This window comes from Sinocyclocheilus anshuiensis, unplaced genomic scaffold (assembly GCF_001515605.1).
Source record: "Sinocyclocheilus anshuiensis isolate Anshui unplaced genomic scaffold, SAMN03320099.WGS_v1.1 scaffold1291, whole genome shotgun sequence".
In the NCBI taxonomy this organism is placed as follows: domain Eukaryota; kingdom Metazoa; phylum Chordata; class Actinopteri; order Cypriniformes; family Cyprinidae; genus Sinocyclocheilus; species Sinocyclocheilus anshuiensis.
In genome coordinates, this window is record NW_015540928.1 from 556849 (window position 1) to 574791 (window position 17943).

Sequence of the window (17943 nt, forward strand, 5' to 3'; positions counted from 1 at the left end):
AAAAACGTTGCATTCGAATTTTAGGTGTGCGTTAAGGAGGCAGCCTTATCAGTGGCGCACGAGATGCGATAACGATGGAAGTGTCGTTGCATTATAATGTTTTTGTTAGCCTATCCAGTTGAAGCCACTAGATGTGGCGCTGCTGCGTTGTTCATTAAAAATATTGCGGAAAAAGGGAACATCAATGCGGAGAAGATCTTGTTTGCATCAAAACTGAAACCACGCCGTTCACACAGAACACATATTTCGCGCATTTTCTAGAGGGACATCTATTACCGTTGCACTCGCGTCTCGCACAAAGGAGCCGCATGTTTAGAAAGCCATGTAAAATTAATGCAAGTTCAACTTTGAAAAAAACATATCTCGAGACTTTATGGCATGTTTTTCCCCCATTCCACTGCATCTCATGTTTTTAAATGAGAAATGCACTCTGTGTGATTGGCTTTCCGCTCTTTGTATTAAACTATGCATGCATACATGATGCTGTTTTGTTTATAGTTGTTTAAGCAACTTAATTATAATTGGTTTATAAACATTATTTTAAACATTATGCACTTTTTTTCACGGATAGTCATGTTAGCTTATGCTTTGAATAAACGTGCATTAGTAATATTTTGCTCGATGCGCCCTCTTGTGGCCTCAGAGGAGAAGCCTAAAGCTTTTCTTCACCCTAACTGAAATTATGCATTTTAAATTAGAATATAATTCGAATTTTGATAATATTTAAGTACAAAATTCGAATTTAGTTTTTCAGCCATTTTGACAGCCCTACTACCTTGTGTCTTGTTTACGCAGTTGCACAAAAATCATCGAGTGTGTGTTTCTTAATGGATTTGTTACTGTTTGGATCTGGTTTGTTTTTTAAACGGTTGTGTGCAATTTCCGTTTTATTTTGCGTTTTAGTTTGCATCTAGTAGTCATGATGATTGTAGGCTGTTGGAATGTGTGTAGGCCGCTGTTTTAAATTGTGTAGATCTTAATTTAGAAGATAATGTTTTATGTTACTAAATTGAAACCTTTTTATTTAGCTTGATTAATTAAAACTGCTTAGATTCTTCTACCAGTTTTAAATCCCCAAAAAAGTTGAAAGTAGCAACTGAAACCTTTATTTAATTGACAGTTTGTTCTAAATATTTGTAGTATTTATTTAGCTATGACACAAACACTAATGGGTTACTGTGTTAAATTGAACAGTGTAGATTATAGAGCTAATGTTAGAATATACACAAGGATCATTAGAACACTGACAAAATCATTTTGTCTAGAAAAAGCATTAAATTTTTTTGTCTTACTTTGTTACATATACTATTTTAGAACCTCTTTGGGTTTTATTGATTTAGTGATTTTGTGTTGTGGGAATGTTTAAGCAAAGTACACATTTTTAATACTGGACAAGGGTTTTGTATTTGTTTTGCGAGCTAATATCTTCCTGGCTAATTAGATTTTTTAAATTATTTTGATGTGATTATAGAATTTATCAACAGAAATATTTAATTGAAATGTTTGTCTTCATTCGTAGTGATTTATGTGTACTTTAGGATGAAAAAAAATAATGCTATATTTATCCGTTGAAAACAGTTAAATCAACACTAGAGGAATGTTGCCACAGTAAAATGTGCTTTTAATGTCATTTATTGATCTATGCAAATACAGATATTGTATAAATGCCAATGGAATTTCTGTGGTATTAATATTGAGTATAATCATCATTGCCACATTTTAAGAATAGTGTCATACACAGGACTTTATTTTTTTTCGTTTTTGATGATGGGAAGAGTTAATAATACAATACCTCTTTGATCTCAAGTTCTTTGTCATTATTTCTAAGAGAATTTCATTCATGAACCAAGACTTTATACGTGTACATACAGACAAAGTGATTCCTGATGACTGCATTGACGTGATCATGGTACATCACAAGGGTGAAGAGACAATGTTTTTAAAATTGACTTTAAAATGATTTTAATTTGAAAAATGTACAGCATATCTGTTATTCCTTGGGTGAACACAGATGTATATTTTTGTACAGTAATGCTACTGATGCGCAACAGGATATGAAGTAAACACAAAAAATGGCCTACTGTACCTACATAAACTGTATTTTTGGGGTTTCTGGGAAAATATCAGATTGAAAAACAATGCAACCATCCACAGCAATAAAAGATACAAAACATAAATTGTTAGTGGTGATTGTATTTTGTGTTGTAGTCTGTTTTGATGTAGGTTACTGAAAGTAAATATCAAAGGGATAGTTTCCCCCAAAATGGTATTTCAGTAATCATTTACTTACCTTCATGTCTTTCCAAACCTGTATGACTTATTCTTCTTCGGAATATAAAGATATTTTGAAGAATGTTGCTAACCAAACCAGCTGAGTTATGATGACTTTTCCCTTCCACTGTATGAAGACTTTTCTCAAAACAACTTATTTTATGTTTTACACAGGAATGACGTTAAACATATGTAGTCACTTAAAGGGTGAGTAAATAACCATAAATTCGTGCTTTACTGGCCAACTGAGTGAGGTAAGCTATATTAAAATGGCTTTTAGTTTTCACACAACAATGGTTGTGTGAAAGGAAACGAGGAGCTCTAAAGAAAGCGCACAATGGCAGGTTTTGGATGAATGACTAGCTGTTTACAAGTGTGATAAGTCAAAGGTTTAGGTTACTTGTGTGAAAGTAGTCCGACAGCGATGAAATCAGTAGAAGAGAGCTGCACAAACGTGTCTTTGTGATGTGAGGTCATGTGATGTCATCCTCATCGCTGTATAACGGGGAATGTAGAGAGAGTCGGAGAGTCCGATGCCACAGCTCGAGCGCTGCATGAGAGTTTAATAATGTTCCAGTGCAGGACATGTGGATCAATAACCCACCGTTTAAAAGAAGGACCATCACCGTTGTCGAGCAGCTTCAGTGGCCTCTGCCTGTCTCTTTCGTTCTTGAGGTAAAGCAGGTACAGCAGGCTGATCTCGCGCTGTGATTACAGAATGCGACAATTATGCGGCCTCCTCATCACACTTTTATTTGCTGAGGTGAGTAACACAGCATTTTATTTTATTTTATAGTTTACAAAAACATGTTAGTTATGAATTAAACTTTGATGTATTTTTTTATCATTCACATTTTGTTGTCATACATCTCTTGCTCCGTCAGTCTCTGTGGCACAAATGTCGTACAACATTTTCCAGATGCATACACAATGTCCATCTTTCACACAACATTGTTTATTGTTCTCGTCCAGGACTCAGACAAGAAGCTCTTTGTAGTTTATTTTCCATGATATCAGATGCAGTCTTCAGCTGTCACAAAAAAAATTAGAAAAACACCATTATGTTAATATGTTTTTCACTTAAAAGGACACAAAACGTTTTGACAATGTAATAGTCATTTATTTTTTATTTGTGCGGTGGTTATGTTAGCTTGAGGATGATGTTAGGTAAAATGGATCAATATTTTCAGTAGTTTCTGTTTTTAATTACTGGAAACTAAACAGTTGTCTCAATAGTACTTGACATAGGCTACATCAATCTGCTAGACTGGAAAAACATGAGTGTCTTTTTCGCCAAAAGACAAAATGATAGAAGAGAACCAACACAAGGGCAGTCTCAAATGATCTGAACAACTGTTTGTATTTTATTCTTTTCAGAATAAATTTGTTAGTTGCAGCTTAAATTTATTACCTTGTTCTTCCATGCAAATGAACCTAGTTGATTACTTTTGCACACATGACACTTTATTTATAAAACTATCTCTTCATTTGCAGACGGCTGCTGAAAAAAAGTACTGTTGGTACTTTGAAGGAGATTATCCTGTGTACTTCGTGTAAGTATAGTAGATAAAATGGAATTGAATAGGGCAGTTGTGGTTTTATGGAAGGAAACAAGAAGCTAGAAAACCAGGACCCAGACTACCCCAATCTTTTCTAACCTCACTCTTTTCTACTTTGTTCTTAATAGCTTAAACAGAATGGTGGTTAAAGAATTCATTCAGATGCACAGTGGAAAAAAAGAGAATTCCTTAGCTCAGAAACTTTCCCCCTTTTTTAATGGTTTCAATAAGAGTAATTTATCACAAGTGCTCCTGTACAGCCAGCCGCTGAAATACGCCACAGGAGGTGAGGTACAAACAGCTCAGTCTTCACACTAAAAGCACAGATGAATTCTCCTGCAGCTGCAGCAGACACTACGTCATGCTTCTTAATTACATTTAATTCAAAAGAACACATTCATCATCAAGTTTGCTTTTACCTCACAAGTCATTTGTGCAGCAACAAATACTAGGCTTTATCTTTAAATATTATCTGAATGAAAACTGCAAACTAACTATAAATCTGTAGATGATGTTCACCTTGTCTTATAGTGATATAACACTTTTTTTTTTTAATGTAGCTAAATTAATCTTTTTTCAATCTTTTTTTTTTTCACTAAGGCTGCATTTATTTGATAAAAAATACAATAAAAACAGTAATATTGTGAAATATTATTACAACTTAAATAACTGTTCTTTATTTGAATATATTTTTAAATGTAATTTATTCCGGTGATGGCAAAGCTGAATTTTTAGCAGCCATTATGCCAGTCTTCAGTGTCACATGATTCTTCACAAATTATGATTTGCTGCTCAAGAACCATTTCTTATCATTGCCACTGTTGAAAACAGTTGAGCTGCTTAACATGTTTATGGAAACCATGATACATTTTTTCATGACACTTTGATGAATAGAATACAGATTTATGTGAAATAGAAATCTTTTGTAACATTATAAATGTCTTACTGACACTTTTGACCAATTTACTGCATCTCTGCTGACCCCAAACTTCTGAAGGACGAATATGTCTGTGTCATAGATGCAAGACATATGAGGACTGCTGTGGCACGCAATGCTGTGTTCGAGCCCTTTCTGTTCAGAGGATATGGTATTTCTGGTGAGTGACTTGTTAGAAGTTCTTTTTCATTTTGAAGCTTTTTAAAGGGGTCAAATGATGCGATTTCAATTTTTCCTTTCTCTTTGGAGTGTTACAAGCTCTTGGTGCATAAAGAAGATCTGTAAAGTTGCAAAGACTAAAGTCTCAAATTCAAAGAGATATTCTTTATAAAAGTTAAGAGTCAACCACGCCTACCTAAAACTGCTCGTTCTAACACGCCCCCACATGTCTACGTCACTATGTGGGAAGATTTGCATAACTCCGCCCAAATGTTCACGCAAAGAAAGAAGGCGTAACTTTTATTCTTGCTGTAGTATTGTTGCTGCCGCCATGTCGTGGAGACGCGTGTGTGTTTGTGTTCTGTGTGTTTCGTTGTGAAAGCGAAACTACTTTGTTTGGCCTTCCAAAAGAAGACGATATCCGCTTCATCATGCCTAGAGCTGATCCGTGCTGGTCGCTGAGGAAATACATCAACTTCGTGCTGTGGATCGCCGGATCGGCTTTCACCGTGGACGAAGCGGAGTCCAGCCCGGGGTCGCCACATGTGGTTGCCGCAAGCCCGCCGGACGTTCCTTCGTCGAATCCACCGGCCGTTCTGTTCTCAAGCCCGCCCGCCACCGCTCACTCTAGCGGCTGGCCTCCGCTCACTCTAGCCCTCCGGCCGTTCTTCACTCTAGCCCTCCGGCCGTTCCTCACTCTAGCCCTCCGGAGTCCGGCCACCGCTCACTCTATCCGCCGGCCTCCGCTCGCTCAGCCCGCCGGCCGTTCCGCCGTGTGTTTCGTTGTGAAAGCGAAACTACTTTGTTTGGTCTTCCAAAAGAGGACACGACTAGAAATCAGTGGTTAAGTTGTATTTACAACACTGTTCCAGAACAGTTCAACCCAAGTATTCAGATGTGTGCAGTGCATTTTATGGAGGACTGTTTCCTGATCCTGGAGAGTAGACTACAATGCCGGTTGTTCTGACTCACAGACTGTAAGTACATTTTCATTTAAAGGATTTGCCACTGATGATTCAAACACGAGTTTTGAGCAGTGTAGAGTAGTGCTTGTTTGTCATTTCTCCGATCACAAATGCAGACATGGTTTTATGTTTACGCGGCGCGATGCAACGCAATGCGTAAAAAGACAGTATAAGTCATTATAATCCGTAATTATGTCCCCACTGGATGCAACAAATGCCTCGGTTGTAATGGGTTTTCATGTTTTTGAATCGTCGCTCCGGCTGGACAGGGCATCACAATATGGTAGGGGCGTATCATTTCCGTCATACGCTTGAGGTATTCGGCCAATCACAATGCACTGGATAGCTGGCCAATCAGAGCACACCTCGCTTTTCTGACCAATGAGCTTTGTAAAAATCGACACGTTTCAGAAAGGCGAGGCATAGAGGAGAAACAATAATGTACAGTATGTGGAAAATAATGTGTTTTTTGAATTTTAAACCGCATAAACACATTTCATTACACCAAATACACAAAATAATGTTCTTTTTAGCAACATCATATGACCCCTTTAAAAACAGGATTTTTGGGAAATTCCATTCAAGCTCAGAGGGTGGATCAGAACACCCATCCGTTTCTCAAACCGTTTGTCCTATGTAAGTTTGCAAAGAACTGTGGATCCTCTCGATATGAGATGACACTGAGCCACTGTGCCGCCCTGGATCGGAACAATTCAAGTGTTTTCATGGGCTGTTTTTGATTGATCGGTAGGCTGCTGCTGATAATTGGCATTTTGTGCTGCTGCAGTACTGGGTACTTCATTCGCAGACGTGTCCACCCTTACCCTCCACCCGAGGGACCTGATTTTAACGTGTCCTTTACCAGACACCCCATCATAGCACCAGGTAATCTCTTCCTCTGCACTCGTCTTGCATACAGCGCTCATGTGGTCTCATCCGCTGTGTGTATGTCGTCTCTGTGTGTTGGTAGGATTGCGTCAGGCTGGCTTTCACAATTATGGAGACTCAGAGACTGCAGTCATCTCCACCGTCTACCCAGTGCAGACACACCCCGGTCACGTGACTGCAGTGTATTCAGCCCTGCCGTCCTACTACAGCCAGCCCCCTCCTTCCTATGATCAGGTCATGCAGGACTCGCAGAAGAAATAAACTGACTTTTCTTATTCAATCCGTGAGGTGAAAGAAAGGAAGAAACAGAAGAAGCTCAATAACTCAGGCATGACTGGAAGAAAACAAACTTACAAACTGGAGCAGAAGTACGAGTACAAAAACTAGAAGTTAAAGACGTTGAAACGCCTCCATCTTTCTCTCAGCATACAAGACTGTTGGCGGCTTATGGTTCCTCATCTGTGGTCGCAGAAAGTGCACTTAGGTTTTCAATGTCAGGACTGAAGTATATGTTTATAAGCATAACAGGTTATACATAAGCTTTCACATTAGGGGCAGGGATTATAGCAGATCAGTTTAAGAATAGTAACAACAAACAGCCTCAACAAACTGCTTGTTTTATCATTTTATATTGTTCGCTTCTAAAAAAAAATATTTTCATACATAAAAACAGTGCTCTGAAATAATCAAACATTTTTATTTCATCACACATAAAGGATATTAAACACTTCCTGAATGTCTGTGAAATGTTATTGATTAAAATCCAACTTTTTATATCAAACTCATCACCTATAACCTTAATAAAGTAAAAAAAATGTTTTAGTCTTTTAAAACTTATTTCTGTCTTTGCCTGTTTTACATGTTAACTTTATTTAATAGGTTTTTTAAATTATACATTTTTAAATTATTTAATAAATATATTTATATAGAATATTTAATAAATTGGATTTTATTGAATTGAGATCTGCTGACTATGGAGCTGTTTGAGTATAATGAACTCATTGACATGCTCTAGAAGCCAGTTCGAGGTGATTTGAGCTTTGTGATATGGTGTGTTATCCTGCTGCTTCGCTACTGTTCACCAAGGGATGGACATGCTCAGCAACAATACTCAGGTAGGCTGTGACGTTTAAACAATATTCAAATGGAACTAAAGAGCACAAGTGTGCCAAGAAAAATATCCTCCACACATAACACCACCACCAGCAGCCTGAACCATTGAAAGAAGGCAGGATGGATCCATGCTTTCATGTTGTTTATGCCAAATTCTGACCCTACCATCTGAATATCACAGCAGAAATCAAGGCTCATCAGACCAGGCGACCCTTTTCCAGTCTTCTATTGTCCAATTTTGGAGAGCCTGTGCAAATTGTAGGCTCAGTTTCCTGTTCTTAGCTTACAAGAGTGGCACCGGGTGCTGCTGTAACCCATCTGCTTCAAGGTTTGATGTGTTGTGTGTTCAGAGATGCTCTTCTGCATACAGCTACCTCAGTTGTAACGAGTGGTTATTTGAGTTACTGTTGCCTTTCTATCAGCTCAAACCAGTCTGGCTATTCTCTGGCATTCTCTCTCACAGAACTGCCGCTCACTGGATATCTTCTCTTTTTTTAGACCATTCACTGTAAACCCTAGAGATGGTCATGCATGGAAATTCCAGCAAATAAGCAGTTTCTGAAATAACTAGATATGTGCGTTTATGGGCTGTTATTCTATTTTTTGTTTTATATACAGATATACATGTACAGATGTACACATGTTCGGATATACGTGTTACAAAAGGTGACCTGATATAATCCTTCTTTGTAAATCAAACCTAGCAGAGATTTTGTGGCTGCTCGGTTGGGTTGCAAAGTACATATTTGGAACAAGTTTTGGTACAGCTTTGTTTAATATATTAGTATTATTTAGAAATAAATAAAATATAATAGTATTAAAAGTGTTAAGTAATATGAATAGTCTTTAATATATTAGTATTATTAATAAATTATAATATTAATAAAACAAAGTAAAATATTCTTACCTAATATAAATAAATTGTTAATATTTAATATATTAATTAATTACTTGAAACAATAAATATATTCGTGTCATACATAAATATACAGATTAAAAAAAAAAGTTTACTTTACATTGGCAACAGTTCATTACCACCACAAGGTGGCGCTGTAAAGTAATAATCTCCAGTGGACTCTACCTCTTTAGTTTCAGATCTAGGCATTATTAATACTTACCGTTGTACTTTGAAGGAAAAGCACACGCGCCAACATCAGTTTACGTCATGTCATAATTGATTCCTCATAATGATAGTGTATGCAACAATCAATCAAATTTGCCTTGTCTGGAAAAGGACAGCGAGAATTTTCATTCTCTTCAAGGCATTGTACACCCTTGTGTCTGTCTACACTGTTATATAGCTACTGGTGAAAACAGAGCAGATCTGAATACTGCACTATACTGGGCTCAGTTTTGAACATCAGGAAATTCTTGCAAAAATGCCTCTGAGGATGTTCAAGGTGAAACAAAAAGCCAAAGAAAAAATGATGCCTTTGAACGGTGTTCTGAATGATCAGATCGGAGTTTGTGTTTGCTTCAGTATCCAGTCTCTCTTGGCACATTACTTAAGTTATGTTTGAAAAAGTAATTCCTTTGACGCAGCTGTAAATTGTGTAGCAGCGGAGCGAGTCTCTTCGGAGATAAGGCCAGATCAGAATGGCGGACCTGTTCTTTTGCAACTTTTCAGTCTAGACTTCATTATTTGATATTTCTTTCACAGAGAACAATAACTGAATAATTACATCAACGGAAAGGCATTGGGAACGCCGCTAAATGAAAGCGACTGAAACCATCCCATCTCATTTGTTCCTGCAATACGGAATGGATAGTTTCTATTGGCATAATTGATAAAAAAAACAAGTAGTTCTTCACTCTGTGGCCCAACAGGGTCTGTTTAGGTAGAGGTCAAGGATACGGTTGCTTTAAAGTACAGTATCTAGCTTGTGCCTTCAGGTGCATTAGAGAGAAGGGGGAAAAAAAAGGAAGAACGCTTCAAACCACTCTTCCTGTCAGCATCACTTGTGGCCTCTGAAACAGACAGAACAACATTTGTTTGACCTTCAGCTCCTCTCACTAATTTATAATGCAGACTTCATAAAAGTTTGAGCACAACCGAGCCAGTTGTCCACAGTCCAGAATGTGGATGAATTCAATCTCTTCACTTTCTAAACACATACAGCACACAAATTAAAGAGGGCTCCGAGAACAGACAGCGTAGATGAACAATGTAGAGGGTTAAAAAGAAAATGTTTAAATAATGTATTCAGAGCATTGTACTGTTCTTATTTACCTGCTTGTAATGGCAATTAAAATCTCAAAAAAAGTTAAATTTTTTTTACTAATATTTTTTTTTTTGCATATGTACGTTTGCAAAGAATAGAAAAATATATATACATGTAAGTGTCATGTATATGTATGTATGTGTATATGTATATGTATACACACACACACACACACACACACACACACAAGTGAGATAGTCAGGAAGTGTAAGCAAGTCCTCAGTTTGTGGAACATGAGGCAGCATCATAGACTCGCAGTTAAATATTCAGTGTCCTCAAGGACACACACACACACACAGTAGTCAGGAAGTGTAAGCAAGTCCTCAGTTTGTGGAACATGAGGCAGCATCATAGACTCGCAGTTAAATATTCAGTGTCCTCAAGGATTAAATGAACTTGACTAGATGTTTACAGTGTGTCGTCTCGTATATTTTTTAGACACGATGGTCAAATTTCTTCTCGAATCAGTTTTTCACACCTGCTGTTTCTTTTGCCTGAGACCCATTTGTTCTGCTCCTGCATTCTTCCCTTACCTGATTGTTGTGTGTGTGTTGAGGTAGAAGAAGCTGGTGGACTTTGACGTGTTGTGAAGAAAGAACAAATTAGTTCTTTGAGGTAGATTTCCAGAGCACCAGAAAACCCTTTTATACACCTGCAATACCTGAACAGTAAACCAGACGGATACCACAGCTGCACTTTACTGTACAGAGGAACACGCTCAAATCCTGCAGATCAATAATACAGTGAGAATACTGTAATATTGTAAAATATTATGTTTTTTCAAAATTCTTTGAGGAATACAAAGAATAGCATTTATTTCAATTTTGAACATTACAAATTTACTGCCACTCTTGATCAATTTAATGAGTTCTTGCAGAAAAAGTATTTATTCCTTTCAAACTTTTGTACAGCAATGTATGTGTGCTTCTATTCAGCGGTCTGTTAGTGGAGTCAAAGAAATATTTAGGCAAAATTCAAAATGGGCATCTATGAAAATCAATTGTTCCCCATGATGTTCAGTGCTGCAACAGAGAAATAAAACTACAGACATCCACACAAGAACATTGAAGAGACAATGTGTCGCACTTAAGTCCAACTTTCAAGAAATACACCAAATTCTCCAAGGTAAAATAAGTACCTTATTAACATGAATTTCATATTTATAAGTTTAACAACAGAAAAAAGACATATCCACTACAATTTGAGCATTCATCTTCTCATCCGTTAACAGTGATTCATTTCAATCTGATCCTTGAACACTCTAATCCGAATGACAACGTGACACTGTAGAAGAAAATAAGACTCAAAAGTCTTTCTCATTTGCAGAGATTGCCAAGTGTTTCAAATATTAGGGAGAGCACTAGAATACATAACTGACAATTCCTTGAAAGACACAAATAAAACATAAAAACATTTCACAATGAAAGCACTTTGTACAAATCAATGTCACTGAGGTAAATGATCACATTTGTACAAAGAGGTATGCTTTTGAGATGAATTATTTTTGAGTTTTGCACTGTAGTGTTTTTTTACAGTGATGGTTCAGCTCTTTTAAGAAGCTTCAGTGTGACCGGAAACCCAAACAAATTACATTTACACCAACCACAGAGTAGGCACTCATTATAAAAAAAAGGCTTCTGGAATGACTAATATATAGAGGAAACTGAATCTGAATAGCAAAATTTGTCCGCACGAAACAATAACCTTGGAATGAACAAAGATGAACAGAGGTATGACCTTCAAATAGTTACGAATACAGATCCATTCTGGATTTCAGGGGCTGGAAATACCAATAATTTGTGACTTTGCAGAAAGCACAATCTATATAAAATCGAGGCACTTGTATTGCATCATGCACGGGAAAACACAGCGAGATTGCATATCAGAGCGTAAGTGTTCCTGGCTGCATCCCACATCATTTCCTGCCCTTTTGAGCAGGAACTCATTGATTCATCGAGTTAATGCCAATGTGGGTTGCAGAAGAGTGTGGCGCTATTGTAGTGTGACCCTCTTTTAATACTGAATGTTCAACATGACACCAAAGTGACCGTGTAGTCATACAACAACATGTTTCCTTTTTATATATATATGTAAAAAATATGTACACTGACTCTTTAGATAGAGTAAATGACATCAAATGACAATATCTGAGCTGGTGAGGTTGTGGATACCTAGAGAAACCTAGACATTTGCTTCATTGTTTGACTGGAACGTACTGAAGGCTGCTGGTGATTTTTGGCATGAGTTTATAACAAAAATCCAGAGTGAAGGAGTTATGAAAAAATTAAAATTTTGTCATCTATTACTCATTCCAAACCTGTATGACTTTTGTTCATCTTTGAAACACAAATGAGGATATTTGAAATGAAATGAAATACCATTTAGTCCACTGAAAGTTCATTGTACCATAACTTTGATGCTTGAAGTTCATAGACATTGTAAAAGAAATCCACATGAATCGAGCAGTTTAATTCAAGTCTTCTGTAAAGACACAATTGATTTTTATGAAGAACAGCTCGATTTATACGGATTTCTTTTATAACCGCTTTATGAACTTATTAAAGAGTAAAAATTTTGGTTACATAGACTTTCATAGGAGGGACTGTAATCTCTCAGATTCATTAAAAATGATGAACAAAAGTCTAATTCGTTTGAAATGACATAACAGTGAGTAATTGATGACGATATTCTTTTTTTGGCGAACTATTCCTTTAAAGTAGCTTGGTTCACATCTTCACAGAGAAGATTTCCACCTGACTTGACTGTTAAAAACACCCCAGACGATTTTTCGGCTGTCCAAATAAAGACAGATTTCTTAAAAATGTCTATAGACGGTCTAAAAAAGTTTTGAGATCACAGAAAGAGTTTGATAAGGGACATAAAGCACATTCATTGACTCTGAGCGCACTTAGCCTCCAGCTATGAAATACAACAAAATCAATAATCAAAGGAGCACTTATTACTTAGCTTGACCAAATACAGAGTTACACATCCACGAGATACAGTACATTGCGGCTCAAAGACTGTTGCTCAACTATATGCATGAGGTCACAATCAAAATGGTGTCTTGTACTGATCTGAATAAATCCAGCTCCATAAAAACAGCACATACAGCAAAACTAGTAAGACTGGATAACTCAACCCGAAGAACATGTTCAGACTATATGCACAGAGCAAAATACAATAGATAGGTCATAGTTAGCATCTTTCTGAGCTACATGTTCTCTTAAAGCCTCAAGGTGCATGAATGGAAACGGTAAATTATGTACTGAAGAAAAATATAATCAGATCTTCCGTCCGTTCAAATGTGTATAAAAGCATACACATCCTTATTACATTAACGCAGATGTTCTGTAGCTAAGTTGGTCTTTGTACAAATGGCTCTTAATGACTAACCCAGTTTTCTTACTGATTCTTTAAGGACTGGTTCCCTCAGGCAGCACCACGGGCTGCTTCTAATATGCTGCATGATTGAATGGGCTGCTCTCGGTCTCTGGAAAGAGAGTGCGGTGAAGTCGCAAGCCACATGACGAAACCACCTCCAAATAATCCTCCAATGTAACAGCAATCAGCAGAATATGATTTTTGCTACTTTAAAACTTTTCTTCAACTTCTGAGCTGTTTTGTGTGAATCCGACGTCCACTGTAAACAGACGTAGCGATTTGATACCTAGAAAGATCCTTTTTTTACCAAATATGTTAAAAGTTTCAGAGCAGTGACACTTACTGGGACAAAACACTGCAGCACGTCAATATGCACAGTATTTGTTTCTGTGAACATCTATACGTGAATATATGAGCATACAAGTATACACAAGTCAAGCAAGTCCACTCAGATATGTACATCTATGGACAACAGGCTATATACAGAAATAAGCCCAAAAAGGCTCAAGTCCAGCTTGCAAAGCACATCATTGACACCGAATGGCCAACTGTGGTTAGTTGTTTGGTGACTCACCAGATGAAGCATGGTTGGTAAAGTTTGTCTGAGGTGGTCTTGCATGATGAGGATGTCTCTTTTCATGGACAACAGGGAACAGCACCAATCGCTTCTGGTCTCTCGATATCCCTGATTGAAGTAAACCTCCACACCGGATGCAGGTCCCTCGCTGTCCTCTCTAGATGAGTGGATAGGCAGTGTAAAGATGAAGAGAGGTTTGCTCTAGATCTTGATGCCCTCTTGTTGACTGAGCTGGGATAGAGACTTCTTCACACGCAGCGCGGTGAGGCGAGCACCTCCGTTGGCGTACCAGCATTCCCTCATGATCTTTGCCATCACACGCAGGGCCTGCAGGCAAGAAGACACAGATGCCTATCACTGATATAATTGCTATGCTATACACTTCCCTTATCATCCTTCCGCGTCCTCACTCTCTTGTAAACAAGCACAGAGAAAATGACTGCTAAGACTACTGAGCATATTTCTGTTTCCAATCATTCATAATCTATTCGGCATCAGTGACACTCAGAAAATCTTTGTGTGCGTTCATATGCATCAGATATCCTCAGGCTAGAGTTCCTGCACATGAAAACAGTGCAAGTCATGATGTCTGGTTCTTTTTACTGAATCAGTCAAAAGATTCACAAAACAGTCCTCGAATTTGCTTATGAGTTAGCGGTTTGAATCAGACTCACTGTGAATCGTTCAGAGCCCTTACTGAGTTTGCAGCTGACTCCCTCACTGAACTGAGAGTCATTTTTACATTCAAAATGAGCTGGGGATCGTTACTATGATGAAAATTTTGAGATTTACATCAGTTTATTTACTGATTGGTTGTTGATACGACAGCATCGAATTAAAGACACATATTCACACGTGTTGTTATTGTTAACTAAAACTGAAACTAACAATCATTTCTGTTAACTGAAATAAAGCTGAAAACATAAATATTAGTAGAAGCAAAAATTTTAAATGTTGTCTATTACATTAGTAATTCAAATAAAACTAAGTCAAATAAAATAAGTTGAAATACTAAAATGATCAAAACTACAACTAAAATAAAAAATAAAGCTAAATAGAAATTATAGAAAAAGTACTAAAAATGGCAAAAGCACATAATAAAATGACTAAAACTAAAATGAAAAATGATAACTGAAAATATAAAAATAAAAGCTTATTCAAAAAATCATCAAATACTATACTAGTGTAAAAATAACAACACTGATAATAAAAACATTCAAATATTTAAAAGAATATTATGGGTTAACATGAGGTTAAACTGACTGTAAGGGAAACCATAATCAACAAATTTGACCTTTTTCTTTAAACAGGCATACATATTCTTACAAAACAGTGATATTTATATGGCACATATAAAGTCAGAATCACTAAAGTGACAGTATATATTTGGAACAAAAATACAACTAGAAAAGCACTCTAGTTTACGTAAATTAAATTTTCATATTGAATATACTAAAACATCCCTTCAACACAGCAGTCACTTTTGGTAAAGCGTAAGTAAGAAGCTATAAACTCAATGAACTGAAGCGACCACCTTTCAAGCAATGCTGTAATTTGTCAACAAGTCTTTTAGCTCCTAAACCTTAAAAGAGCCACTGATTCAATTTTATGACCCTACATTCATTACTTTGCCAAACGTAAGCATTCATTTAATTACTTAAGGTCATATATATATATATATATATATATATATATATACAGTGGGCGTACAGCACCCCCAACCTAAAACATCTTCCCGCGCCCCTGTTCTGAAAGTAATCCACGTGAATCAGCACTTTGAGAGAGTGAGGTGAGCAGGTTCTTTGGGTCACATCAGGACTGAATGTCATTACACTGTATTTAACAGAGACAACAAGAGCACTCAGGGAAACAGAAGTCACATCCAAAATCAATCAAATTTGTAAAAAGTGTTTTTATTTTTTTGTGACTGGGCACAGCATTCATCTTGCAAACACAAGCAAGTCTATTTCAGAAAGACGAAAACAACAAAGTTCCTCCAAAGTAGGGGTGGGCGATTTGACGATTTTATATCGTAATCAATCTCAGAGACGTCCACAATCTTCTTTTCAAGCAAATTATAGAGACTGTGACTCTTTATAGCAGGGCTATTCAGTTAGTTTCATTTGAGGGCTGGATTATCAAATTGAAAATTTGAAGGGGCCAAAGGGGGTGTGGGGCTCTTTCTGTAAGGCCTATAAAATTAGAAATTAAATTTAAATGCATATTCAGCTGTAAAATTAACTAATATTACCAATACCAACATCTATAAAAGGTTAACAATACTGCTGTCTGTCAACCGATTAAAAAATAAATAATTGCAAATTTTTTCTGTAATTAATCAAGATTAATTGCATATTAATACATTCATATTGTCATAATTTCACATTGAACCTCCAAATGAATGTAGAAACAACATAAAGATGGTATATTTTAAATATGTGTTTAATGGCATCTTTTTACTAAGTAGCCTATTATTAAAGGGGTCATATGATGCGATTTAAATTTTTCCTTTCTCTTTGGAGTGTTACAAGCTCTTGGTGCATAAAGAAGATCTGTAAAGTTGCAAAGACTAAAGTCTCAAATCCAAAGAGATATTCTTTATAAAAGTTCAGTCAGCCACACCTACCTAAAACGGCTCGTTCTAACACGCCCCCACATATCTACCTCACTATGTGGGAAGATTTGCATAACGCCGCCCAAATGTTCACGCAAAGAAAGAAGGCGTAACTTTTAGTCTCACTGTAGTTTTGTTGACGCTGCAGCCATGTCGTGAAGACGCTGTGTGCTTCGTTGTGAAAGCGAAACTACTTTGTTTGGTCTTCCAAAAGAGGACGATATCCGCTTCGTCATGCCTAAAGCTGATCTGTGCTGGTCGCTGAGGAAATACATCAACTTAGTGCTTCGAAAATGGTAAAACTCAACTGTTTAACTCTAGGGGAGTTGGAAAATGAGCCTATTTTCAAAAATAGTGGAGTGTTCCTTTAAGTGAACTTAAAACAATCGTCACATAAACTTAATTGTACATGCATAAACTATATAGATTATTCCTTATTCAAGCTACAAAAGTTTATCAGTGACTAGAGCAGTCTAGTGATTTCTTTTTCTTTTGTTCTGTGATTTACATCAATGGCAGACTTCATCAGATTTCACTTTAAAAGCAGTGCTGTCTCTTTAAAACCTGATGCACATGATGTGGATCTGGCACGCATCTGGTTTTCTTCCAACTCTTTACGGTCATTTAGGACTTTATAACTTATTTAAGACCGTGTTTACAAGGTCGCTCAGCGTGTGCTTACAGCTGAACGCACAGACTTTCAAACTATACTCCATTGGACAATCATCTTCGTCCAGTGTCTGCGCTATTTCTCGTCAGAAGTTTTGACCGATAACACTGCCTTTATACTAGTTTAAACTAGAGTTGTGGATATCTCATAAACAGGGCTCTCAAGTTATATCAAAAGTTTGGAGTGAGATTACATCTGTTAGGGGAGGAGCCACTCAAATATTTGCAGCAGCGGCCCCTCGGCCCGGACCAATTCTCTCAAGTTTTTGCTAGCAGTTCAATTTGACCTATTGTTCATAATTGACCAGCACAAATAGAAATTATAACAACTGGTAAATCTGATAAAAGACAGACAAATTCATCCAAATAAAATAAATTGTTTTATATTACAAAAATACAAATGTATAAAAAATAAAAAGAAATTTGTCCCCAACCGAGCCAACTGAAGAGCAGTGCTCAATGTACATACTGTACACATACAGTAGGATTGCAGAACTTGCCCTGAGCATGTATGTCAATCTGTGTGTGTGTGTGTGTGTGTGTGTGTGTTCATAATGTGTGTACTCACTCTCTCTCTCTCTCTCT

General features: G+C 36.9%; 2 protein-coding genes across 3 annotated transcripts in view; one reads left to right on the forward strand and one right to left on the reverse strand.

Moving 5' to 3' along the window:
• The first annotated feature begins 2781 nt into the window (after positions 1 to 2781).
• On the forward strand, positions 2782 to 7400 carry LOC107689417 (vesicular, overexpressed in cancer, prosurvival protein 1-like). Of its 2 annotated transcripts, none has more exons than XM_016487389.1 (5): positions 2782 to 3034; positions 3766 to 3824; positions 4850 to 4927; positions 6643 to 6776; positions 6862 to 7400. In XM_016487389.1, the coding sequence occupies exons 1-5, from the start codon at positions 2990 to 2992 to the stop codon at positions 7038 to 7040; spliced, it is 495 nt and encodes a 164-aa protein (XP_016342875.1). In that variant the 5' UTR covers positions 2782 to 2989; the 3' UTR covers positions 7041 to 7400. The 2 variants fall into 2 exon arrangements, with proteins under 2 accessions (XP_016342875.1, XP_016342876.1); XM_016487390.1 differs by having other exon boundaries at positions 6679 to 6776.
• A 3565-nt stretch (positions 7401 to 10965) lies between these two features.
• The window catches only part of LOC107689415 (TGF-beta receptor type-1-like), a 50616-nt gene continuing 43638 nt past the window's right edge, over positions 10966 to 17943 (reverse strand). The window contains exon 9 of the mRNA XM_016487386.1: positions 10966 to 14402. Coding sequence (XP_016342872.1) covers positions 14277 to 14402 — 126 coding nt within the window. The 3' untranslated portion in view covers positions 10966 to 14276. The remainder of the gene's footprint in view (positions 14403 to 17943) is intronic.

Bases quoted from the DNA above. Each gene is read 5' to 3' on its own strand.
- LOC107689417 (XM_016487389.1), top strand. From the start codon at position 2,990: ATGCGACAATTATGCGGCCTCCTCATCACACTTTTATTTGCTGAG. The intron at 4,928-6,642 runs GTGAGTGACTTG...ATTGATCGGTAG, and splicing joins CAGAGGATATGGTATTTCTG to GCTGCTGCTGATAATTGGCA. The intron at 6,777-6,861 runs GTAATCTCTTCC...GTGTGTTGGTAG, and splicing joins ACACCCCATCATAGCACCAG to GATTGCGTCAGGCTGGCTTT.